General features: G+C 41.4%; 2 protein-coding genes across 2 annotated transcripts in view; both read left to right on the forward strand.

Moving 5' to 3' along the window:
- Positions 1-27,382, forward strand: part of LOC137243966 (probable ATP-dependent RNA helicase DHX35) — a 106,870-nt gene that overhangs the window by 12,432 nt on the left and 67,056 nt on the right. The window contains exon 2 of the mRNA XM_067772348.1: positions 5,670-5,890. Coding sequence (XP_067628449.1) covers positions 5,670-5,890 — 221 coding nt within the window. The remainder of the gene's footprint in view (positions 1-5,669; positions 5,891-27,382) is intronic.
- Positions 1-27,382, forward strand: part of Cpes (Ceramide phosphoethanolamine synthase) — a 43,836-nt gene that overhangs the window by 12,432 nt on the left and 4,022 nt on the right. The window lies entirely within an intron of this gene.

The raw sequence follows: 27,382 nt of genomic DNA on the forward strand, positions 1-27,382 counted from the left end.
AGACGCTTGAAGCCATTTTGCTACCTTATTTCCAAGCAAATTTGCAGCTAGCCCCTCATCAGCATGGCTTCAGAAAACTCCATAGCACTATCACCGCTCTAAATGCCATTAGCACCCAGATAAATTGCGGTTTAAATCAATACCCCCACCATAGAACAGTACTCGTAGCGCTAGACCTATCAAAAGCTTTTGATACGGTCAACCATGGCTCGTTACTGCAGGACCTGGAAGGGTCTACCCTTCCCCCATGTCTTAAAAGGTGGACCGCAAATTATCTGGGTGGTCGGCAGGCATCAGTGCAATTTAGAAACGAAACATCAAAACCAAGGAGAATAAAACAGGGGGTGCCACAGGGTGGTGTCCTATCCCCACTTTTGTTTAATTTCTACATATCTAAGCTACCTTCACCACCGGAAGGAGTCACAATCGTTTCCTACGCCGATGACTGCACAATAATGGCCACAGGCCCAGGCCCAAAGATCGATCCGTTATGCAATAAAATAAACGGCTATCTCCCTGATCTCTCCAGTTTCTTCGCCTCGCGAAACCTGGCATTGTCACCGACTAAATCTTCCGCGACCTTATTTACAACATGGACGCCCCAAATGTCGACCATTTTGAGCATCCACGTCGATGGCACTACGCTACCGACTGTCCGACACCCCAAAATCTTGGGTGTGACGTTTGATCAGGATCTACATTTTGGTGAGCACGCAGCCGCAATTGTTCCGAGAATTCAGAGCCGTAACAAAATCCTCAAATCCCTCGCTGGCAGTACTTGGGGAAAAGATAAAGAAACGCTTACATACAAAGCAATTAGCCAGCCGATTACGTGCTACGCGTCACCTATATGGTCGCCAAGCCTAAATATCACTCACTGGAAAAAACTACAGGCCTGCCAAAATACTGCTCTCAGAATCGCCACGGGCTGTCTTCTTATGTCCCCAGAACACCATCTGCATAATGAGGCGAGAATACTCCCCATCAGGGAGAGAAATGAGATGCTGACCAAACAGTTCCTGTTGAATACCCAGAAACCTAGGCATCCCAACAGACATGTGATTGATGAACCAGCACCGCCTAGGGGCTTAAGGAGTCATCTCCGTAAGCATTTTGAGGAAATACGGCACCTGAGAACCCAGCCGTATGAAGTGAAAAAACACAAGCAGGTCCTTGGTGAACTCCATAAACAGGCGTCGGACCTTTATGCCGGGAATTGCCCGGTGAATCCAGTACTTAACGAAAATTATCCAAAACTTGCGGAAGAGGAACGCATACTCCCCAGGGAAACGCGTGTCACTCTTGCTCAACTTCGTTCTGGATACTGTAACAGGTTAAACTCTTACCTATCCAGAATCAACCCCGACATACCAAATGTATGCCCCGCTTGCAATGTGTCCCCACATGACACCAACCATCTCTTCAATTGTAATGTGGAACCAACGCCTCTAACACCCCTTTCCTTATGGTCCACCCCTGTTGAAACGGCAAGTTTCCTTGGACTCCCGTTAGAGGATATTGATGACAATTTGTGATCGGTCGCGGCTATTAGGTGGGGCGAGCATTGCTACAACAACAACAACAACAACAAAGAAACGCTCATTACCACATACCAAGCAATTGGCCAGCCGATTGCATGCTACGCGTCCGCTATATGGTCAGCAAGCCTAAAAATTACCCACTGGAAGAAGCTACAGGCCTGCCAAAATACTGCTGTCCGAGCCGCCATGGGCTGTCTCCTTATGTCCCCAGAACACCATCTGCATAATGAGGCGAAAATACTCCCCATCAGGGAGAGAAATGAGATGCTGACCAAACAGTTCCTGTTGAATACCCAGAAACCTGGGCATACCAACAGGCATCTGATTGATGAACCAGCACCGCCTAGGGGCTTAAGGAGTCATCTCCGTAAGCATTTTGAGGAAATACGGCACCTCAGAACTCAGCCGTATGAAGCAAAAAACACAAGCAGGTCCTTGGTTAACTCCGCAAACAGGCGTCGGACCTTTATGCCAGGAATTATCCGGTGAATCCAGTACTCAAAGAACAGTACCCAAATTTTACGGAAGAGGAACGCATAATTCCCAGGGAAACGCGAGTCACTCTAGCTCAACTTCGTTCTGGATACTGTAACAAGTTAAACTCTTACCTATCCAGAATCAACCCCGACATACAAAATGTATGCCCCGCTTGCAATGTGTCCCCACATGACACCAACCATCTCTTTAATTCTAATGTGGAACCAACGCCTCTAACACCCCTTTTATTATGGTCCACCCCTGTTGAAACAGCAAGTTTCCTTGGACTCCCGTAAGAGGTTATTGATGACAATTTGTGATCGTACGCAACTATTAGGGGCGAAGCACCGCTACAACAACAACAACAGCTGCTGGTTATGTGTGTGTATGTACTTCTCGTAGCGTTCCATGTATGTGTGTAAATTATGATTGAAGTGTTCATGTACATAAGTGTGACTTGCTTTAATGTTTTTGTTGTTGCGTGATTATTTACTAACAGCCTAGTGAAGTCAAAATTCGCCAAAGTATAATCATAAAAGGATGAGACATAAAGCTTATTCGGCTTCAATATTTAATTTGGAGTACTCGTCGGTTCCTATTTTCGCTAAGATGTCCGAAGTTATCAACGGACATGCAAATAAAGGACTCAGCGTTAAGAATAAACTTCTTTTAAATTTCGGCTAAGACAACAAAGTACTCCTCAATATCTCGGGCTTATTCTGTAACTCGATTTGAAAGGGCATGCGTTTCGAAAGCTGTCAAATGTATTTGTGTTAACAGTCACTCGCCTCATTCAATGCGTGCGACCACTCACAAATTGTCATCACAGTCCTTTAAAGAAAGACTAAGGAAACTGGCGGTTTTAACAGGGAAGGGCCATGGCAAGTTTCTGTTGAAGGACTAGGTTCCACATTACAATTGAAAAGAGGGTTGGTTTTTATTTGGGGGGTTACTATGGACTGCAAACTTAGTTTTAACCCACATATCAGGCAACAGTCCATAAAGCAGGAGGTGTTTTAACGTTTATAAGACGATCATGAAAGGTATTAGCGACACTTTTGTAACTAAAGTTTTTTTTCCCGGAATTAGTTAGACCGATACTTCAATACAGTTCAATAATTTCGAACCCAAATTACCTTGTTATAGATGGAATTGAATCAAACCAGAAACAGTTATTACTTTTTGCGTAAAGTGATTTTCATTGGGATCCTTCGTATAACCTGCCCCAATATACAAATCGTCCTAAACTCATTAACCCTCCTACCCTTGCCAGTCGTAGGGAACTTCTTGTTATCAAATTACTAAACGGCTTGGTTTCTAGCCCATTTCTCTTTTTCCATTCAATTTTCCTTATCGGCCATTAAAATATTTCAAACCTCTCTTTCTAAAGCAATATGGAACTAATTTTGAATCACATGAGCCTTTCCGCTTTTTGTGCCAGAATTATAACTCTAACTATGCCACATTTGCATTTTCGGACCTGCTTTTCATCAGTATTCTTTCCTCCCTTAATAATTAAGAGCTTTTGTAGTCATAGACATACCTATTCCAAATTTCATCCTACTCAGCTGTACTTCACATTAAAAAATTGTATATCGTCAGTTTACAATCTATTCATATTTATTATTTAATCTTACATGTGCTTTACTTAGCCGATGAATTTTTGTTCAGATTTGATTTGAGTGTCCTCGCTGTTAATTATGACAAAGCATAATATTAATTAATTCAGTTTTGAAGGTTTTAGAACGCGTTAAATATGTATATAGCCAATTGAAAAACATGTGGGAGATGATGAGGACCGTAAAAGACCTTCATAGCACACGCCAACACTACTCTTTCCGACACATTCTCTTCCCCCAGCGGGTAAGGGGGTCAGAATATACCCGCGGTAGGTATGCCTGTCGTAAGAGGCGACTAAAATCCCAGATTCAAGGGGTATGTAGCGCAACCCTTCAGGTTGCCAGCGCAATATATAGCTTCTCCAAACCCAATTGTCAACCTCACCTATCCGCGGAGAATCCTGTTTCACTAACAGACGAGGCTCTGGCGACCCCAAGCTCCTCATGGAACTTGGGGTGGGGAGGGAGGGGATGGCCTGAAGGTTTAATGTGGCCACATAAATCGTTCCCGAGATGGTCGGGCTAGCACCTTAATGGTGCTGTGGTACCGGAGCGTACCGGATCTATATCCGGCAAAGGACCATCACATCGATAACACTCCCCAAAGCCTTCGGGGAGTAACCTTATCGCTACAACAACAGCAACAACACATTATCTTTGCCAGAAAATCAGAATTGTTCGACGCCTCTGGGATCTTGATCTATAACAGTTAATCGTTGCCACGCTGTGCACAAGTATCGAGCCATTTTGTTGTTTTTATAGCGATAAGGCGAGCCATGTTGTTGTTGTAGCGATAAGGACACTCCCCGAAGGCCTTGGCGAGTCTTATCGATGTAGATGTTCCTTTGCCGGATGCAGATCCGGTACGTCCTGGTAACAAGCCCATTAAAGTACTAGCCCGACCATCTCGGGAACGATTTATGTGGCCACATTAAACCTTCAGGCCATCCCCTCCCTCCCCACCACCAAGTTCCATGAGGAGCTTGGGGTCGGGAACGATTTGGCATGACCACATGAAACCTTCTAGACCATTCCGCCCTCCCACCCTCTCGGGAACGATTTATGTGGCCACATTAAACCTTCAGGCCATCCCCTCCCTCCCCACCCCCAAGTTCCATGAGGAGCTTAGGGTCGCCAGAGCCTCGTCTGTTAGTGAAACAGGATTCGCCACGGATAGGTGGGGTTGACAATTGGGTTTGGAGAAGCTATATATTGCGCTGGCAACCTGAATGGTTGGGCTACACAGCCCCTTGAATCTGGTATTATAGTCGCCTCTTACGACAGGCATACCTACCGCGGGTATATTCTGACCCCCTAACCCGCTGGGGTGATTCGCCCCGGGTAGGTGAGGCTGACTATTGGGTTGGAGAAGCTATATATTGCGCTGCCAACCCCTTCAAAGGGTTGATAATTTAGATCATCTATAGTATTTTAACGAATTTAGGGAAACTCCGCTTATTTTACACATTCTGCTTCATTCGCTTATTTCTACTAAGGTCTAGTAATTTCGTGAACTTCAACGTTACCAGCCATCTACGTACATGTATATTTGTTGTTTATAGTCTCTCGCGTGTATATGTGAACACTACTTCGGCTGATCATTACATGTGTTTGTGAGTATCTCTCCGTTGCCTTGTATGTATGTGGGTAAATGATGATTAATATGTTTATGTAGCTTGCTTTAATGTTTTTGTTGTTGTACATTTATTTAGTGATGTGAAAATTCGCCACAGTATGTTACTTTCTTTTAGTTGAATAGCCAAATTAGCTGCTGTTGTTAATGTAGGACAACTTTAAAATCTACAAAAGTTTTACATTAATATATACTCCCTACAGTACCTGAACCAATTAAAACTTCCCATAAGGTTGTGAAATAACTACGATGCCTCATTCAATAAATTACAAATAGGTTTAAATTTTAAATTAATATTAGCAATCTCTCGAACAAACCCCTTTCTCATACTGTAGCTTCGAAGTAATTTAATAGTCCCTTCGCAATTGATCAACACATTCATTTCTGATTTTCTTCCAGATGTCGATGAAGTAGGGTCCAAAAGAGATGATTATGTTACTACTAATGAAACGGATTCTAGTTTTGTATTCAATGCAAATCATTCCCTGCCAATAATCGAACAGAGAAAACGACTGCCCATTTATAAATACCGGAGAGATATTTTATATTGTTTGGAAAAGAATCAGGTTTTGGTATTAGTTGGCGAAACTGGTAGCGGAAAAAGCACACAACTTCCACAGGTATTAGATTTTTTTATTGTATAATTCAATCTTTGTTCAAAAATGGAATCTTTTAGGCTCGCCTTTTCAGTGCGAGTTTGTACTTCAGATAAGTTGATTAGAGTTTAAACTTGCCATTTTGGTCGATAACATAAAATTGTACTTCTTATCTCTTTAAGTGTAGTTGTTGGTGTTGTTGTATTAACGATAATGACACTCCCCGAAGGCTTTGTGGAGTGTTATTGATGTTGATGGTCCTTTGCCGGATATAGATCCGGTACGTTCCGGTAACAAAGCACCATTAAGGTACTATCCAGACCATCTCGGGAACGATTTATATGTCCACATTAAACATTCTAGGCCATCCCGACCTCCCCATACCCTGGTTCCATGAGGAACTTGGGGTCGCCAGAGCCTCGGCTGTTAATGAAACATGATTCGCCACGGGTAGGTGAGTTGGAGAAGCTATAGGTTGCGCTGGTAACCCCTTGAGAGGGTTGCAATACACAACCCCTTGAATCCATTTGGTATTTTAGTCGCCTCTTACGTCAGGCATACCTACCGCGGGTATATTCTCAGACCTCTAACCTGCTGGGGGGCTTTAAGTGTAGTGTAGTGTAAATTTGAACTGAAACACTGAGCCTTAGTGGTTATTTTCTTACTTGTCCGGATTTGATAATAACCAAACGCCTTCTTAAAGTAAAGGCAACCGAGCTTAGATAAGCTTGGAAAACAGTCCATTCTCAGCAAATGAAAAATTCTTCCCTGTGGTTTGAGGGGCTTAAAATGTTTGTGCTGTAGACATGGCTGTCGTAGGAGGTGATGAAAAACCACTGTACCAAAGGTTCGAGGAGTAAAAAAAATCGTTCTCAAAGCAGCCGTGCTAGTACTAAAAGGTGCACGTTATATTGTAAGCAGATTTAACGAAAAATTTTTGTTTTTATGGGAAAACGCAATTAAAGTTTTGTCATTTTATTGTGTCAGGCACGGGTTTGGTGTTATTGGCGCTACTGGCGATGATATTGGTTGTGACTTTGAACCAAATAAATGCTGCGGACATAACAACCGGAGTCACTTTTGAGTTTTCTATTTTCTGCTCAAATTTTGCTGAAGAACGTTATGCTCTGTCATAAAAAGAAAAATAAGAAACAGAGACAAATTAGCCTTTTTTTACAAATCGCTTGGTTGAGATTTTCAATTGTTGATTTAACTTAAGCTGTTATGCCACTATTTTTCAGCCAGCTTATTTTCAAATAGGTAATTTTTCCAAAGGCAAAATAAATTGCAGAGTTATACAGCCTTAAAAAATCAGCTATGTTGAAGCGGACAGCAGGGTGACTATACCAAATATAACATGGTCGCGAAGTACTACAAAAAACTCGCTTCCCAAGGCAGTCGGTTCTATGTACCGGAGCGACTCGGGATTTTTCCCGACCAAGGACTGTCATTTCAGTGTGACCCCATTTAATTTGTTTCGTCCCTCCCACAAATTGTCATCCTCCCAGCAGCTCCTTGCAGCAGGACTGCTACATATTCTCTTACTCCGGGAAGGTATCGAACCCAATCCGGGTCCGTCTCCTGACCCCGGTCCTGAGAAATGGTTTTGCTGCATTTGCCAGAAAAGAATCTTTTTAGGACGGTCATACTCTGTTCAGTGTGTCTCGTGCAAGGGATGGTTGCATCGGACAGGTTGTTCTGGGCTTGATCCCAAAACCCGACGTCCACGTAACTTTTATAAATCTTTTGTGGCTCCTTGCTGCTCACGCCCAAGGGCGTCCCGTAGTCTACGCCTAAGCGTATCCCCACTACCTTCCAGCAGCTTCGCTGCTCAGCAAGCCACAACAAGTACCCGCTGCTGCTCGCGCCCCACGGCGCCAACAACTCAAACAGCTGATACCACTCATAACTACTACCTTCGTAGTAGAGCTGGTAGCATTGCTGAGCATCAGCCCCTGCCCCCGTCTTCTTCTCCCCCCCTCTTTTCTGGCAGCAATCGTGCAGGTCAGGGAAACAGACTCTTAGTCCCTGCCTCCGTTTGCACCGTCTGCCAGCACAGAATATATAGGTTTGCGACATCCGCTCAATGCAGCTCCTGCCTTGGGTGGTGCCACTTTCCTAGATGTTCTGGTCTCCGCGACGGCAACCCCCCGACGGGTTTCATCGCGCCATGTTGCCAGGTCGCAAACCAAAATCATCCGGGTACCCCAATGCTTGCCCAAGGGCGCCCAGTCCCAAGGCCACAACAGCAATTACGTCCTGGCCTTCCACAACCTAGGCGTAGTCACCCCTCACTTACCCCTAGAGTGGCGGCGTCACCCCTCATGCACTTCAGAATTCTGCAGTTCAGCTGTAATGGACTAACTGGGAAGATTACGGAGAGAGTCGATTTCATGAAGCGGCACAACATCCGCATTGCTGCGATTCAAGAGACTAAACTCACAGCAAGATCTGCATTGCAGACCTGCTCTGGTTATAATGTCCACAGGAAAGACCGCGAGAGCGGAAATGGAGGCGGCCTCGCGTTTATTATACACCACTCTGTGCAATATCATATATTTGATCCTGGCATCGACCGCAGTGACAATGTCTTAGAACGTCAAGGCCTATCTGTCCGGTCAGGCGATGCAAATCTAGAAATCATCAACATCTACATCCCTCCTGTCACCTGTTGCCCCAGTGGATACCGCCCTAATATCGAGGCCTTACTCACTGGCAACAATCGCATTATCTTAGGCGATTTCAATGCCCATCACGACCTATGGCATTCAAACTTGCGGGCGGACAGTAGGGGTGAGATGTTGGCGGATCAAATAGACGAAACGACGTTCTGCACAATAAACGGAGACGCCCCCACACGTATGGTAGGAAGCTGTCATAGCTCGCCAGATATCTCAATCGTGAGCGCAGAACTCGTAAACTGCGTCAACTGGCAGCCGATGGTAACATTGGCATCCGACCACCTGCCCATACTTATTTCGTTCGAGCGTACCGCCGAATTCATCGTCACCGAAAAACGCACTTTCATAAACTTCAAAAAAGGAAAGTGGGAAGAATATAAATCTGCAACAGACAGCAGCTTTGCTGCCCTCCCTATCCCGACTGATGCCCGCCAAGGGGAGCGTGCCTTCCGTAAGGTCATTGAATCCGCCTCGGCACATTTCATTCCCGCCGGGAGAATTCCCGAAATCCGGCCCCACTTCCCGGCGGAGGCCGCGAGCTTAGCGAGGGAACGCGACCTTATAAGACAGCTTGATCCAGGCGACCCCCAAATAAGGGATATAAACCAACGCATCAGATTGCTTGTGGACGAACACAAGCGGGCGAAATGGGAAGAGCACCTAAGAGGTTGTAACCTCTCTACCGGTGTAGGTAAACTTTGGTCCACCGTAAAGTCCCTATCGAATCCGACTAAGCACAAAGACAAAGTTTCCATCGCCTTTGGCGATAAGGTGCTGTCGGATGCGAAAAAATGCGCGAGCGCTTTCTGCCGACAATATATAATGCATCCTACGGTCGACAAAGATAGACGGAGAGCCAATAGACACGCACATAAACACAAACTCAGCGCGTCACCAATTACCATCACCGCTAGAGAGGTTGAGGACGCCATTGGTCGCGCTAAACCATCCAAAGCAGTGGGCCCAGACGGCATAGCCATGCCGATGCTTAAAAACCTAGGGAAAGAGGGTTTCAAATATTTAGCGCATGTCTTCAACCTGTCTCTTTCCACCTTTGTCATACCCGAGAAATGGAAAATGGCCATGGTGGTCCCGCTACTAAAGCCTGGGAAACCAGCTAACGTAGGTGAGTCATATCGTCCGATATCTCCTATCGCCAGTGGCAAAGACGCTTGAAGCCATTTTGCTCCCTTATTTCCAAGCACATTTGCAGCTAGCCCCTCATCAGCATGGCTTCAGAAAACTCCATAGCACTACCTCCGCGCTAAATGTCATTAGCACCCAGATAAATTGCGGTCTGAATCAATATCCCCACCATAGAACAGTACTCGTAGCGTTAGACCTATCAAAAGCTTTTGATACGGTCAACCATGGCTCGTTACCGCAAGACCTGGAAGGGTCCACCCTTCCCCCATGTCTTAAAAGGTGGACCGCAAATTATCTGGGTGGTCGGCAGGCATCGGTGCAATTCAGAAACGAAACATCAAAACAAAGGAGAATTAAACAAGGGGTGCCACAGGGTGGTGTCCTATCCCCGCTTTTGTTTAATTTCTACATATCTAAGCTACCTTCACCACCGGAAGGAGTCACAATCGTTTCCTACGCCGATGACTGCACAATAATGGCCACAGGCCCAGGCCCAAAGATCGATGAGCTATGCAATAAAATAAACGGCTATCTCCCTGATCTCTCCAGTTTCTTCGCCTCGCGAAACCTGGCATTGTCACCGACTAAATCTTCCGCGACCTTATTTACAACATGGACGCCCCAAATGTCGACCATATTGAACATCCACGTCGATGGCACTACGCTACCGACTGTCCTACACCCCAAAATCTTGGGTGTGACGTTTGATCAGGATCTACATTTTGGTGCGCACGCAACCGCAATTGTTCCAAGAATTCAGAGCCGTAATAAAATCCTCAAATCCCTTGCTGGCAGTACCTGGGGAAAAGATAAAGAAACGCTCTTGACCACATACAAAGCAATTAGCCAGCCGATTACGTGCTACGCGTCACCCATATGGTCGCCAAGCCTAAAAACCACCCACTGGAAGAAACTACAGGCCTGCCAAAATACTGCTCTCAGAATCGCCACGGGCTGTCTTCTTATGTCCCCAGAACACCATCTGCATAATGAGGCGAGAATACTCCCCATCAGGGAGAGAAATGAGATGCTGACCAAACAGTTTCTGTTGAATACCCAGAAACCTGGACATCCCAACAGACATCTGATTGACGAACCAGCACCGCCTAGGGGCCTAAGGAGTCATCTCCGTAAGCATTTTGAGGAAATACGGCACCTGAGAACCCAGTCGTATGAAGCGGAAAAACACAAGCAGGTCCTTGGTGAACTCCATAGACAGGCGTCGGACCTTTATGTCGGGAATTGCCCGGTGAATCCAGTACTTGAAGAAAAATATCCAGAACTCGCAGAAGAGGAACGCATACTCCCCAGGGAAACGCGTGTCACTCTTGCTCAACTTCGTTCTGGATACTGTAACAGGTTAAACTCTTACCTATCCAGAATCAACCCCGACATACAAAATGTATGCCCTGCTTGCAATGTGTCCCCACATGACACCAACCATCTCTTTAATTGTAATGTGGAACCAACGCCTCTAACACCCCTTTCCTTATGGTCTACCCCTGTTGAAACGGCAAGTTTCCTTGGACTCCCGTTAGAGGATATTGATGACAATTTGTGATCGGTCGCGGCTATTAGGTGGGGCGAGCATTGCTACAACAACAACAACAACTACAAAAAACTAATCAAATTTAAAAAGATTAAATACATGGAGAATAATATTGATATCAATTGTTCAGATAGCAGGCTAATGTGGAAGTATCTTAAGCATGCTGTAAACTTAACGGGGCCAAAAGAAAAGATCTTGACGGTGATCGTAAAAGGTGTGACATATGATACACCCCGCGATATTGCTGAAGCATTGAACTCCTTCTTTATAGATAGCATTGTTGATATAAACAGGGAAATTGAAGTTGTTCAGAGTCAGAACGACTTCCAATGTACAACTAGGTCATGTTTAAAATTCGAAGAAATTACGGTTGAGGATGTTATACGTATAGCATAAAGGTTCAAAAATAAAACTGGGGGAAAAAATTTACTTTCAGAAGGCGTAATTAAAGATTCGGTATCGTACATGGGTTTCTTCTATGCAACCACTATAAACAAATCCATGACTACTGGAATAGTGCCAGACATGTGGAAAATTTCGACAATAGTACCAATTAGGAAAGTAAAAGATTCAATAATGGCAGAAGAACTAAGGCCGATAAATACACTGCCGAACATAGAAAAAATTCTGGAAATTGTAATAAAAAATCAACTGCTTAATTACTTAGAAAATAATAAAATCCTTATAAAGGAACAATCTGGTTTCCGAGAAAGGCACTCTTGCGAGACGGCGTTAAATTACGTCATATCTAGGTGGAAGGAAGAGCTGAGCCTAAAAAAACATATAGTAGCAGTTTTCATTGACCTGAAAAGAGCGTTCGAAACAATTGATAGGAATATAATGCTCGATATACTACAAAAAATTGGTATTAGGGAAAATGAATTGCAGTGGTTTAGTAGCTTCTTATCAGACCGGAAACAAAGAACAACCATCGAGTCAGTAGTTTCATCCGAGGCACAAGTGGACATAGGTTTACCACAAGGGTCGGTATTAGCACCAATCCTGTTCAACATAATTTTGATCTAAAAATAATGAATACGAGCATTGAGGATGTCAAAATATTTAAGTACTTAGGGATCCTGATTGACAATAAACTGAGGTTTACAGATCATATTGTTGCCAAAATGGGCAAAAAAATTGGATTTTGGAAGAGGTCGTGTAAACTTATTAGTAAGAAATATAAGTTGAAAGTTTATAGATCCATCATAGAACCGCACTTCTTATATTGCCCTACAATATTCTTTATTGCCAATGAAACACAAGTAGACAGGTTACAAATTATGCAAAACAAAGCTATGAGATTTATATTGAAAGTGAGGTACGACACTTCCATAAAGAGTATGCTTGATGCACTAAACTGGCTGAGCGTGAAACAGTTGATTTTTTACCATAGTATGAAATTTGTATTTTATATCAAGCATGGTAAATTACCAGCCTACCTAAGTGAAAAACTTGTTTTATGTGAATGAAACCCATTCTTACATAATCAGGGAAAATAATAATTTTAGATTACCTCTTCTCAAAACAGAAATGGACAAGCAAAATATATTTTACAAAGGCCTGAAATGTTTTAATGAACTACCTAATCATGTTAAAAATTGTGAAAACTTAAACACCTTCAAAAAAAGTTTATTAGAATATTGCAAAACCCCTCCAATAAGATAAAATATTTTGTATCTGTATTTCATGTTACTGATCCTTGAGCGTACACAGCAATCCAAATAGACACAGAGGAACCTTATGCATCAGGTCAAATACATATATTGCTCGCAATCAACTTAGGAAAGAATTCCTGAAAATATCGTCCCAGACAAACATTTGGAGTGTTCATGTGAATCACGTATATTCCTACAACAATGATATATTATAATTAATTATGTTTACATAAAAGCTGGTACAGGGAGGTTTGGAAACACGTCCTTTCCAACCGTCCGATAAGAGTGGCTTATTCTGCTCAGCTGATAGCTTTTGGGTTGACCGGAATCAAATGCATTCCGACAACATAAATAATAAAACTGGGTAATCATACGTCTTGGAGTAGGGCAGGATTGAGAACACGTCCTTCCAACCTCCCAATGATATGACTCCAAGACTCGCCCCTTGGGACCACCAGTTCCCGTGCTGATCGGAATCTCATGCATTCTGACACCCCAAACGCTAGAATCCTATTATTATTAAAATGTATTTAAACATTTGTAATAATCTAAGTTTTAGGCTTAAAACGCCGTAATAATAAATAAATAATAATAATAGCAAACGGTATGGTGAATTCCTCCGAGATCCGTTCTACTGGTTCTACACCTACCACTACAATACTCGCTCTTATTAATTTTATCCGCTTTGGTATTACGCTAATTGGAATGGAGTAAGGGCAAACTTCAATTATTTGATTAATATATTTTTAAAAATATATATGTAAATATGAAGAAATTGCTTTATTTTTCTTCCATTTATAGTTAATTCACTTAATTATAAAAAACTATTAAGTCAAAAACAGGGTTCATAAAACCATCAAAATATGCTCTTGCACCAATGAGTATTTTATTTATTTATTTAACAACAAACAGCGGTGTACATGTAAGGCAACAGTCTTTTAAGAGTACATCAACTAACATTAATTAACATAATAAAATTAAATTAAATAAAATGCATTAAACTTAAATTTAATTGAACTTATATCTAAGTAGAAAAATCAATGGGAGAAGAGAAGAAAAAGAAAAGACGAAAAAGACGAAAAAGACAGAGAGTGTAGCCCGATATTAGGAAGTAGTTATATACAATCGCACTCATCTCGATTTAAAGTAGTTATGTATAATTTCCTTGTAGTTATTCCTGTTCAGCACGGATTTAACAGACTCTGGGATGTTGTTCCAGAGCCTCACGGCGTTGATGAAGAACAGTGTGGATGATGTCAGGTAGTTGTATTTCGGTATAACCAGATTATGAACCCTAACGGATTTTGTTGGATTTAACTTTTCATACAAATAGTTTGGGGACTTCCATTCTAGCAATTTGAATATTAACATACAGTTTCTAGCAGCAAGTTAGTCATGAATACTACAACCTAGAATATCGTTCCTCCATTGGGATATGTGATCGAATTTCTTTAGACCATAAATATAACGGGTAACATTATTAAATAGGACATTAATTTTGTGAGCGGAAATTGAATCAAGCTTGCTGTAGACAAGTTCAGCATACGTTATGTGGGGAATGATAAGCTGTTTAGCAAATTTTCGCCTAGTTCCAAAAGGCGTGAACGACGCAGACATTCTCAATCTACGTAAGGTACAATACACCTTACTGACAGTACCATTAATATGATCACAGCAGGTCAGCCTAGAGTTGACGACAAAGCCTAAGTTTTTAGTTTTGTTTGTAATCTGTAGAGTACTATTACCGATAAATAGCTCTGGAATATCCTCAACATGCACTACTCTTATTACATATTTATTTTAAAAAATACGCATCGTTTTAAAAACTCAGGAGTATTTTCATAACAATTATTTGCTCAAAATATATCCCTCACTTATATGGCTCACTCAAGAATGAGCTTATCAAGAACTTTAAAGGGAGTGCTATTTGCATTGATTTATCATTTGCATATTATCGCCGTTATGGTCGAGAAGGTTGAATGTGGTCATATTAAATCGTTCCCAAAATGGTCGGTGTTGGCGAGAATCGTTAAAGTAGTTTAGTCGTTACTTATGTTTGCATTATTCTGTTCTTTATGTTAGTATTACCTGTTTTCATATTTGTATTACCCTGTTCTCTACACTTTGTACTAATGGAAACAAACTTATAAATTTGGCCCATCTGGCAACTCCCTTCGCCTTTGTCAAAGTTTTGCATTTCATTGCAACCGATTAAAACGAATTTGAGCGGCGAGCTAGACGGGAGGCGAAAAACCAAAACGTAAGTTTATTTTCAGTACTTGTATTTTATACATATGTTGTAACATTATAATTATTTAGGAAATAAAACAGCATATTCAGAGCATATTAGCTCAATAATACGAGTTCAAACGCCTGTTAATTTCAAGCCTACCCCGGTCGCAACATTTTTTATTTAGTTTTGCTGAACCTAAATTCATTTGCATACCTTTCGTGCGCATTTTATTGCATTTGACAACGTTTCCATGTGCCAATTTTTTCATTGGCCACCGACAATTTTATATATACATAACCAAATGGGACAAATTTAGAGTTTTTGAGTAATTTGAACGTGCAGCATGCAAGAACACAGCCAATAGCTGGACAAGGACATTGTGAAATATTGGAGAAGAAGGGGTGAGTACGGTGCGGTTAGGGATAACGGTGGTCGGAAAATTTTATTTGCAACAACAAAGCGCAAGGGTATCGGTATAACATGCCACTAACGCGTTCAGGGTCAAATAGCGGTCATGTAGATGACGATGGTGGTAGCGACGATCTAAATACCACTGTTCAAGAACAAAATGTAATTGAACAACAACAACAATCACCACTTGAATTACAAATTAGCGCTATGGTAAAGCAAATGGCTGAATTACAAAACACAGTGGCGCAGCTTGCGAGTATGTCAAATAATGCGGCGACTGGTTTGCGTTTGGGTGAAGGCAACTCATCAACTGGGGGAAATGACATAATAAGGGAAAATGAGTCGATTGCAGAAACGTTAGCCAGTTTGAATCGCGTTTTGATTAGTTCCTCCGGTCAAGGTGCCGTCAAGAAATTATATGATTTGCCAGAATTTGACGGAAAACCTGAGGACTGGCCAATGTTTCTCGAATCGTTCATTATGACGACTCAGGAGTACGGGTATAATGAGCGGCAAAATATGATAAGACTTCAGAAGGCCATTAAAGGAAAGGCGTGCGAAGTAGTTGAATGTCTGCTCATTCATAGCAACAATGTACCAAGAGTTATCGATGTGTTAGGTGAGCGTTTTGGTAGACCAGAGCAACTAGTCAAGAGTCAGATTGCGCGCGTTCGAAGTTGTGCGCCAATACCGGAAAATCGTTTGGATATGCTGGTGTCGTTTGCTACAAAGGTGCAAAATTTAACGACGTTTCTCGAAGCTGCTGGTTGTGAACACCACCTAGCCAATCATACCCTTATGGAAGAGTTGCTGTTTAAGCTGCCAACATCGTGAAGATTAGAGTGGGCTCGCCATGCCATAAACATTACACCCAGAGCGACAATCTGCCATTTCAGTGAGTGGATACAGGAGCTGGCGCCAGTGGTGAACATCACCTGCCTCAATTCAATCCAGGAAACGCGACCGGTCCAAAGGAGTAATGAAGGGCGGATGAAATTCTTTCACGTTGGTACAAACGGTAAGCAAGCGGTCAGCTGCGAATTGTATACAGAGGCACATCACATAGAAGAATGCAGTCAGTTTAAGACAATGGACGTCGAATCGAGATGGAAGGTTGTGCGACAGAGAAGGTTGTGTTTTAATTGTCTAAGGCGTGGGCACAGAAGCAACAAGTGTGGAAAAGAGCACCAATGTTCTGCACCAAACTGCGCGAAGAAAGTGCACGTGCTGTTGCATGCAGATGAACAACGAATCGCTGGTGGAGTTCAGCGTCAAGACACAACAAGGCAACCAGTTTTTACTAACGCGGTCGCAAGACAAGAAAACTTAAATATTTTGTTCAAAGTTCTACCCGTCAAATTGTATGCGAATGGGCGGGAGGTAGTTTGTTATGCCTTTATTGACGAGGGTTCGGCAGTTTCGTTAATGAATAGGAGATTAGCAAATCAGCTTGCTCTGATAGGTAATAAAGAGAAGTTGACATTACAATGGTTCGGAAACAATGCTGTAACTCAAACGGTTTTTAATAGTAATATTCAAATATCAGGGCTCGATGCAAACGCGAGATTTTGTATGAAAAACGTTAAGGTCGTCGAAGACTTGCAGTTGCCAAAGCAAACGCTGAACAAGTCAGAACTACAGTGGAAGCATCGGTTCTCTAAGCAGCTGCCAATAGCTGAGTACGACGCGGCGATACCAAATTATTAATCGGTCTAGATAATGCGCACTTGGGCGTGGCGAAACGTATAATAGCTGACGGAAGGCGCGGACCAACGGTTGTGTTGACAAAGCTTGGATGGGTACTTTACGGACCAAGTCATGTGCAGCAACCGTCTGGAAGTTACCATTCCCTGTTTGTGCATAAGAGCGGTGAGTCGAAGATCGAGCAATTGGTTGAAAATTTCATAGTGAACGATGCGATGGAAGCCAGTGGTGCACATGCGCATGTGGAGAGCGCAGCGGATGAGAAAGCCAAACATTTACTTAACACAACGACAGTTTGAAAGGGGCAACGATACGAAACGGGACTCCTGTGGAAGAACGATCAGGTGGAACTCCCTGATAGTAGAGGCATGGCAGAAAGGAGATTAATGGCACTGGAGCGAAAGTTTTCTAAAGACCCTGGCCTCCGAGAGCAGTATACGCATATCATGGGTGAATACATTCGAAAAGGTTACGTAAGGCGTCTGAACGAAGCGGAAGCACAGCAGCGTGGTAAAAGGACGTGGTACTTGGCACATTTCGGAGTGCGCAACGTTAACAAGCCGGAAAAGCTACGAGTAGTATTTGACGCTGCAGCAGAAGTTAATGGCGTTTCACTTAATTCAGTTCTGCTAAGCGGGCCGGACTTGGGTCAGCCGCTAGAGACCATATTAATGAAATTCAGGCAGAGATTAGTTGGGGTTTGCGCAGATGTCGTAGAGATGTTTCATTCGGTGCAGATACGGCGCGAAGACCAAGAGGCGCAACGATTTCTATGGAGGATCGAACCTGAAGCGCCAGTGGAGGATTACGTTATGACGGTGATGACATTCGGCGAGACGTGCTCACCATTCTCCGCGCAGTTCGTGAAGAACACAACTGCCAGAGAGTTCCAGACAGTATTCCCTGAAGCAGCAGCTGCGATTATCCACAATCATTATGTTGACGATTGTGTGCATTGTTTTACCACTGAAGAAGAAGCTGTGCGCGTGACCAAGGAAGTAGTCTGGGTACACAAACAGAGTGGTTTTGAGCTGAAACGTTTCGTGTCTAATTGCAAGCAAGTATCAGATGTTTTTAATAGCGGAGGAAATGCACTGACCATGGTGAATCTCGATAGATCTGCCGATGAACAGTTCCAGAGAGTGCTTGGCATGGTTTGGGATAACGTAAAGGATGAGCTAAAATTCGCCTTATCATTCAACAAAATCGATGGTAAGTTAATGACAGGCGCAACAAGACCCACTAAGCGAGAAGCATTGCGGATAACCATGTCAGTGTTCGATCCATTTGGCTTGGCAGCAGAATACTCGATAGTGGCAAAATTGATTTTGCAGAAAGTGTGGCAAGAGAAGGTCGGATGGGATGATGGTATACCGGATGAAGCTTTCGCGATGTGGAGAAAGTGGCTGAACATGCTAAAGGACATCGAAACCTTACGAATGCCGCGATGTTATGATGAAAACTTCTTTAAATCGTCGGTAGAACTACATGTGTTTGCCGATGCCAGCGAATCGGCTTATGGAGCAGTGGCGTATTGGAGAATCAGCAGCGGGTGTGGTATAATACGTTTGGCGTTCGTGATGGGCAAAGCAAAATGTGCCCCTTTAAAGTTGACCACGGTGCCACGTCTGGAGTTGCAAGCGGCCGTTTTAGCCACGCGACTTCGTACAGCATTACTTCAAAACCATGACCTTACACCTGTAAAAACAATCATGTGGAGCGATTCTAAGACAACGTTGGCGTGGATAACCTCGGATCACCGTCGGTATAAGCCATATGTGGCACACCGAGTGAACGAAGTGCTGGCAGGCAGTAAAGCAACAGACTGGAGATGGTTGCCCAGTATCGACAACCCAGCCGATTTGCAACGCGCCTACCAAGCGGGAAACGTGAATCATTCTGGGCGACAGAACTAAACTTCCTGTATAAGGACGAATCAGAGTGGCCGGCAGTCGTGGCCCAGACGCAAACCAGCGAAGAACTTCGCACTAAGTTCCTATTTCACTTCAGTTATGGAGGCGATACGTTTAAAAGATTCTCTTGTTTCATTCGTATGAAAAGAGTTATAGCGTGGATGTTGCGGTTTTGCAACAACGCTCGGAAGAAGCACAGAATACTAAGGGAGTACGGATATCTAACCGTAGCGGAGCTGGAAGCATCGGAGCACTTAGTTTGTCGAGCGGTACAGATGGACGCGTATCCTGAAGATTATGAGACTGCGTGTAGGGAAACAACTGCGGCGTAATAGCAATTTGTGGAAGCTGACACCTTACATCGATGAGAAAGGAGTCATGCGTATAAAGGGTCGCATTGATGCCGCTGAAGTAATACCGTTCCAGAGTCGCAGGCCAATCATCCTTCCGAAGGATCACCACGTCACAAATATAATCGTCATGTACTATCATTTTAAAGCGAAGCACCAGAATGAAGGAACTATAATAGCCGAAATCCACCGAAAGTTTTGGGTACCCCATATTCGAGCAGCCGTTCGACGCGCCGCTAAGGAATGTTAAAGTTGTAAGAAGGATCGTGCGCAACCGCGACCACCGATAATGGGCCAGCTGCCAGAGGATAGGCTAACGCCGTTTTTGAGGCCATTTTCCTATGTCGGGTTAGATTACATGGGACCGTTCCTCGTAACCATAGGTCGACGGAAGGAGAAGTGTTGGATAGCCTTGTTTACCTGCCTGACGACGCATGCCATACATTTGGAGATTGCCAAGGACCTCAGTACCGATACTTGTTTACTATGCATTCGCAACTTCATGTGCAGGCGAGGCACCCCGGTTCGCATACGGTCGGATAACGCTACTAACTTCACCGGCGCTAATAAAGAAATGCAGCGGCATCGTTCGGACTTCGCGAATGGGAGGATAGTCGACGCACTAGCAACTGAGGGCATCGAGTGGGTGTTTAATTGCCCGTTGAATCCGCATGTAGGTGGATGCTGGGAGCGACTTGTGCGCAGCGTCAAGCGGGCCATGGGGCATGCTCTACACAATGAGAGTCTACCCGAGCAAAGTTTATACAGTCTTATATGCGAAGCGGAAAACCTTGTGAATAGCCGACCGTTAACGCACATTCCATTAGAAACACCCACCGGCGAACCTTTAACACCTAACCATTTTCTTATAGGTACTGCCAACTCAGAACGGACCTCTCATCCGCGAGAAGAAGATCACACGGTGTCTAGGAAGCAATGGAGGAAGGTGCAACAAGCACAGCATCGCTTCTGGAAAAGATGGGTTCAGGAATATCTGCCAGATCTGTGTCGACGCACTAAGTGGTACCAACCGGTCGAGCCATTGCGACCAGGAGATTTGGTCCTGTTGTGCGACAGTAATATACATCGCCCCAAGTGGCCGTTGGGAAGAATAGTTCGCGTGTTCCCAGGGATGGACAACCAAGTCCGAGCAGCGGAGGTGCAGACCACAGTTGGGTTATTCCGGCGACCAGCGTGCGTATTGGCTCGGCTAGATGTTGGTGAATCTGACCAGATTCACGGTGGTCGGGGTGTTGGCGAGAATCGTTAAAGTAGTTTAGTCGTTACTTATGTTTGCATTATTCTGTTCTTTATGTTAGTATTACCTGTTTTCATATTTGTATTACCCTGCTCTCTACACTTTGTACTAATGGAAACAAACTTATAAATTTGGCCCATCTGGCAACTCCCTTCGCCTTTGTCAAAGTTTTGCATTTCATTGCAACCGATTAAAACGAATTTGAGCGGCGAGCTAGACGGGAGGCGAAAAACCAAAACGTAAGTTTATTTTCAGTACTTGTATTTTATACATATGTTGTAACATTATAATTATTTAGGAAATAAAACAGCATATTCAGAGCATATTAGCTCAATAATACGAATTCGAACGCCTGTTAATTTCAAGCCTACCCCGGCCGCAACAGTCGGGTTAGTATCTTAATGGGACTTGTTACCGGAACGTACCGGATCTAAATAAGAGAATATCGAAATTTAAAACTGAGTTTCATACGTGTCCGTAAAAAAAATTTTTTTTAAGGCAAAAACCAGCATTTAATCATGCTACACGTTATATATTCGGCTTAGCTAGATTTGATCATATATCCAGCCGGAGAGCGTCTAATGGGTTGTGAAATCTCCGAATATCTGAAAGCTAGAAACTGCATTTTCCTTTGTCGATTTATCATGTATAAAGCGCCTAGTTACCTATATGATAAGCTAATTTTCCCCAGGACTGCTCGAATCAACGACCTAATAGTACCAACTTATAACTATCTAACATCTGGACGGATATTCTTTGTCAATGCTATTCGCCTATGAAAATCTATTCCAGTATCCATTCGCAGTAGTCTAAATAAAAGCAGTTTAAAAATGTTCTTTATGCGCATGCGCACGGCGGCCACCGTGGTGTGATGGTAGCGTGCTCCGCCTATCACACCGTATGCCCTGGGTTCAACTCCCGGGCAAAGCAACATCAAAATTTTAGAAATAAGATTTTTCAATTAGAAGAAAATTTTTCTAAGCGGGGTCGCCCCTCGGCAGTGTCTGGCAAGCGCTCCGATTGTATTTCTGCCATGAAAAGCTCTCAGTGAAAACTCATCTGCCTTGCAGATGCCGTTCGGAGTCGGCATAAAACATGTAGGTCCCGTCCGGCCAATTTGTAGGGAAAAATCAAGAGGAGCACGACGCAAATTGGAAGAGAAGCTCGGCCTTAGATCTCTTCGGAGGTTATCGCGCCTTACATTTATTTTTTTTTTTTTTTTATTATACTTTTTGAGTTTTCGCCATCAATATGTATGAGTGTAAACATTGTTTTGTTATTGAATTTAATTATTTGTTTATTTTAGATAATTTCTTAATTTATTCCTCTATATTTAATATGATAATTTAACCTACATAACCTTCTGTTATTACTTTTGTTTTTTATTATTGCTATTTATTTTTTTGTTGTACTATAAAAGATCTTAAATCTTATTGTCATAATACCCTTTTTGCAATAAATGAAATGAAAATATTTATTTTTGTTGCAAATTCACCAAGTAATGGCGTCTTTATTTTAGCTATATTTAACAGAGTTGCCATGTATATATCTATGCTATTCAGCATTTATGATGCTGCCATATTGTTTAGGCTACCGTATTGCTAACTCTATGATTTAATATCTTAATCTACTACAGCTCGGCCAACCTGACCTTATGATCGGCCTCGATCAGTTGAGTTGTATGTGTGAAGAGCATACTTATATCTAATGGAATGACTGGATCAGTGTCGCTTTCGCACTCACCCCCTATTTCTTTACTCTTCCAAAGTTTAATGTTACAGGCTTCAACAATGCCTTCGTATGATATTTGAGTGATTTGTCCATTTTCAATGTCCCTTACCCTACAAGAATACTGACTATCAGCTGATGGTCAGCAATGTCAACCTAACGATCAGCGCCTCATACAAACTTTCTATCACAAACTTAAGGGGACTTGCGCAAATGTGATGTAAACAACTGTGTACGTGTGAGTTTTTGTCTCCTTCTTATACACCAACATGGCCTACTGATTAAGTATATAGCCTTACTGCTCACTCATTCATTTTCCTGGATCAGTGCTGACATTCTAACTATCAAAAAGTGTCATAAATGATATTTTACTGTAGATATCAGGTTTGACTGTTATACTATCATAAATGACCATTATTATATTCCGCCAAAAATGAAACAATGCTTTTTGCTTTTTATTTACTTTATTTCATTACGTTTTTAATTTTGTACGTGATAAAAGCATACATGTTTCTTATTTGTTTAAAATAAATAGTTTTATAACAATTTGAGTTCAGAATGTTCAATTTAAATTCAGAAAATAACAAAACAACAGAATAGCGCTTTCCTCATGCGGAAACACATTTAAAAATTAATCACCACTAACCACTATTATTTTTCGCGTATCAATTTTTTGAGTGCGCCCCACACATTCCGACAGCTTTTGGTATTTTTTAATATTATTTTCAATTTTTTTTCTTTAGCATGGAGCTTTGAAATGCTCTCTTTTTCATTTTTTAAACTTATTTTTTATATGGTTTTCGTCGGTGAAAAATGGCGGAATTTAAAAAATAACAAAACAACCGTGATAATCATTTGGTTGACATATGACAGTCAGTAGTGACAACATGATTAAATCGGATAAACTGTTCTCGCATACATAAAATTTCGTTGAGAATTATGTATCTGTCTCACATGCAAAATGGTATCTGCTGTATGTTCTTTTGTTCTGTACCAGGTGTCCGAAGCTTTCCCAGTTTGAGTCCTTTTTCATGATTATAGGCTGTCGTTGGGTACATGCGGACATGCGTGAGCGAACAAAGGAACATACATAAATTTGAGTATCAATGTCTATCGCAGGATCAGCATTGTCAATTACAAGTGTGAGTGTATTAGTAAAACTATCAGCGTTTCTTGTAGGGTATTACATAACGATCATTCGGCAGTTTCTTGTGTATGGAATAAGGCCCTTTAAATTTTGGAATGAGCTTCTTATTTACACCTCTTCTTAAAAAATCCTTGCGCAATTTCTGGATGGCTGTATCAAATATACAAAGAGCTCTTCCGTTGCTTATGATATACTTTTCGACTTAAAATAAAGAATACTGTGGTTGCTGTTGTTGTTGTATTAACAGTGAGAATATTGTGGTAGAATGTAAATACATATTTTAGCGCAAATTTGTACAAATAAGTATTCTTTCTTAAAAGAACCAATTTCCTTTAACTATTTTGATGCATTCCCTTTAATTTAACTAGTGAAAAAACTCCTATGAAATGGCAAATAAATCTCCCTCTCCCTCACATTCATAATACCTACTTTTCTCCCATAACCGGTTTCCTCTTTTTCGAACATTGTTCAGAATAGGAGGAAAGGGAGAAGTGAAAAAACTCTCAAGGAATTTTTATTTAGAATACGAGGAATGGGAGAAGGGAAAAAACTCGCACGGAATTTTCGTTTAGAATTGGGCTGAGCATTTATGATGCTACCATATTGTTAAGGCTACCGTATTGCTAATTCTATGACTTAATATCTTAATCTACTACATTTTAAAGGAAATTTTTTTTTTCGAATAAACATATATCGTTTGTTATTTCAACGAGCCTTGATACAAAAGTAGGATTTGTTTGTTTTATTTTTCAAATATTAATAGTTCGCTGAAATTTTTCCTGACTGACTGTAACCACAAAATCCGGTGATTTTTTGCTGTCCGATACAAATGCATGCTTACACAGGGCCAGTGCGAGCTTACATTACTTTTGGCATCGAATAAAATTAAAAAACTTAAACTGTGATGAGCGGTAAATTTTAATGAATGCGTCTAAGGTAAACTAAAACTTGAAAGTTTCATCGAAAAACCGGACATAAAAGGGAGAGGTGTTCAACATTATTTAGTTTAACTGTAGTAACTCTGCGCACTTAAATGGGTTTCGGGTTAGATAAAAAGTTTTACAGTCCCACTTGGAAATGACCATAATACTTTTAAATATGTTTCCATCCATAAACATGCATTGATATTGCATCTTCTCTGTTTATTTGTCGTTGAACTAAAAAATATGCCCTTCTAATATATTATACAAACTTGATCAGAAGATCCCCCAAAAACATCTGCCAGTTGAATTCATGATGTATTACTAATGTTACTAAATTATTAATTACTAAAATATGTCAGGGGGTATACTAGCCCCGCGACAGTCGGCCTAGAAGTAGAAAATGCTGATCCGATCTTGCGGGATTCATTCACTGTAACATTCCTCTTTCCTTAGTGGCCTGTTTTTAGAGCAAAACAACAGCAGTGAGTTACAATTTTTTGTAACTATCTTTGGCGGCCACCGTGGTGTGATGGTAGCGTGCTCCGCCTACCACACCGTATGCCCTGGGTTCACACCCCGGGCAAAGCAACATCAAAATTTTAGAAATAAGGTTTTTCAATTAGAACAATGAGGTCTGTGAACTAAACTGTAAGATTTAATAATTTAGGTGTAAAGTTTTAATGTTAAAAATATATACTTATGTACAATATAGAATTTTTTTTGTCGCAGACGAAAAAGCCTAATTATCGTTAATGGTTACAATGAACTTATAAAGCGTTATATTTCTTTACAGTCAATTTATTTTTTACTTTTTAGTTAATTTTATTAACCAATAATAAAAGCTTATTTTTAAAAAAGTTTTTTTTTTAATTGTATTTTTTACTTTTTAGTTAATTTTATTAACCCATAATAAAAGCTTGTTTTTAAAAAAGTTTTTTTTTCTTTAATTTTATTTTTTATTTTAGGTTCGTTTTATTAACAACTAATAAAAGCCTGTTCTTAGAAAAGCTTTTTTCTTAAATTTAATTTAAATATCAATTTTTTTAAATTTTTAGTAGGGTAAAATATTGTTTAAATTAGTTATGTAATCTTTACTTAGTTATTTGTAACGTTTCTCATCCTATCCATTTCTTTCAATGCATCAACATTACAAGGTTTCTTCGAAGTCAACTTTGAACAGTCAATTCCTTCGATTCGAAGACCTGCTAAAGACCTAACTCGGCTTAAAGCCACATAAGCTTGACCAGCAGCAAATAATTTGCAGCCTAGATAAATAACAGCATGATCTACAGTAGTTCCCTGCATTTTGTGCACAGTTGAAGCCCACGACAAGACAATAGGGAGCATTCTTCTTTCAGCTGTGCCGTAATTAAATTTAGAAGGAAATTGAACTGATTTAGGCTGTATTATGTGAACGCCATTGTTACCAAAGTCTACGCGAACCGATGGTATATCGTTATGGTATAGTTGAGCACGTCTGTAATATGGCCATATAATTTCAGTGATGTGACCTATTGCTCCATTTACAAGTCCCTTAGCAACGTCAACGTTAGATCTCAACATAACTTTAGCACCAACAAATATTTCTAGTTCCTTTGGAAGACTTCCTGTTTTGTTAATGTCTGAGTGTATTATATTAGCTGTGTTATACGAAACGTATACGGGTGTAAAAAAACGCCTATCCTCGCTTAGATAATACATAGGAGGCCCATCTAGCGGCAGTGGTTAAACAACTAGCTACAGCACAGGGTGTACCGAAAAGCGGAGACACAACCCTCTGTTGTATTTCTGTGTATAACATATAGCTGAATCAGTTGTGATAAATAGTGCATGTGCATAGAATACATAGAATTAGTGCAGAGGGTGAAACATATACACATATTTCAGTTACATCTGAGTATATTGCGTATTGAAATTTAGTAGTATTAATTTTATGCGTAGCAATTTCATAAATGTATTTAAAGTTTGTCGCTTAGCAGTCCATATAAAGTTTAAGCGCAAACGTATATAGATGTGAAAAAAAACACAGCTATTATTAATATCAATCTGATCATTATTTTTTATTCCATCAATTAATTGATCTTGCTAATAATAAGTTATCAGCTGAGTTAAAGAAATTGTGCTTTTGAAACGATACATTGAGCCAACTGTCAACAACCAGTCGATAAAAACATTGAATGAAAACATTCAACCATGGTTCAACTATATACAGGTTGGCTCATCTGTAAAGCAACAAAATATGTATGTTCAAATCGTCAAAATCTGTATATTGGTGTTGGTGCGAATGGTATGGAATCGAAACGTAAAACTTAGCAGGTTTTGTATGTGTAAGTAAAATGTTGCCAATGTGTTGGTTTCATTTTGAGTTTGCCATCATAGTGTACAAGTACAAGTGTGTTGACTTATCTGTCAAGCATTCTGACAGGCACTCGCTGGATTCGGAATGACAGCGAATTCAAAATGGATACCATTACCGAATGCTCCGAATGATTGAAAAATTGAAAAATTCCATACGATTGGTAGTCAAAAATGTTGTCGTTGAGACTAAAAATGCGACTCTAGACCTGAGATTTCCATCAGGTGAGCGAGGCTGTTTGTAGTTTTGACGTTTATCGCTTAGTGAACACACTTGGTATAGGTACACTATGTTTGCCATCTCCTTTTGACAATCCCTTCGACCATGCAATGACATAAATAAAATCAGCTGATGAGATGAGCCAACCTGTACATAATTGAACCATGCATTCAACTCATTCAAATGAATTTGTATATATGTGTATACACATGTTCACGTGTTCTTGGAACAACAAAACGTTAA

This window comes from Eurosta solidaginis, chromosome 3 (genome assembly GCF_040869045.1).
Source record: "Eurosta solidaginis isolate ZX-2024a chromosome 3, ASM4086904v1, whole genome shotgun sequence".
NCBI classification, from domain to species: Eukaryota; Metazoa; Arthropoda; class Insecta; order Diptera; family Tephritidae; genus Eurosta; species Eurosta solidaginis.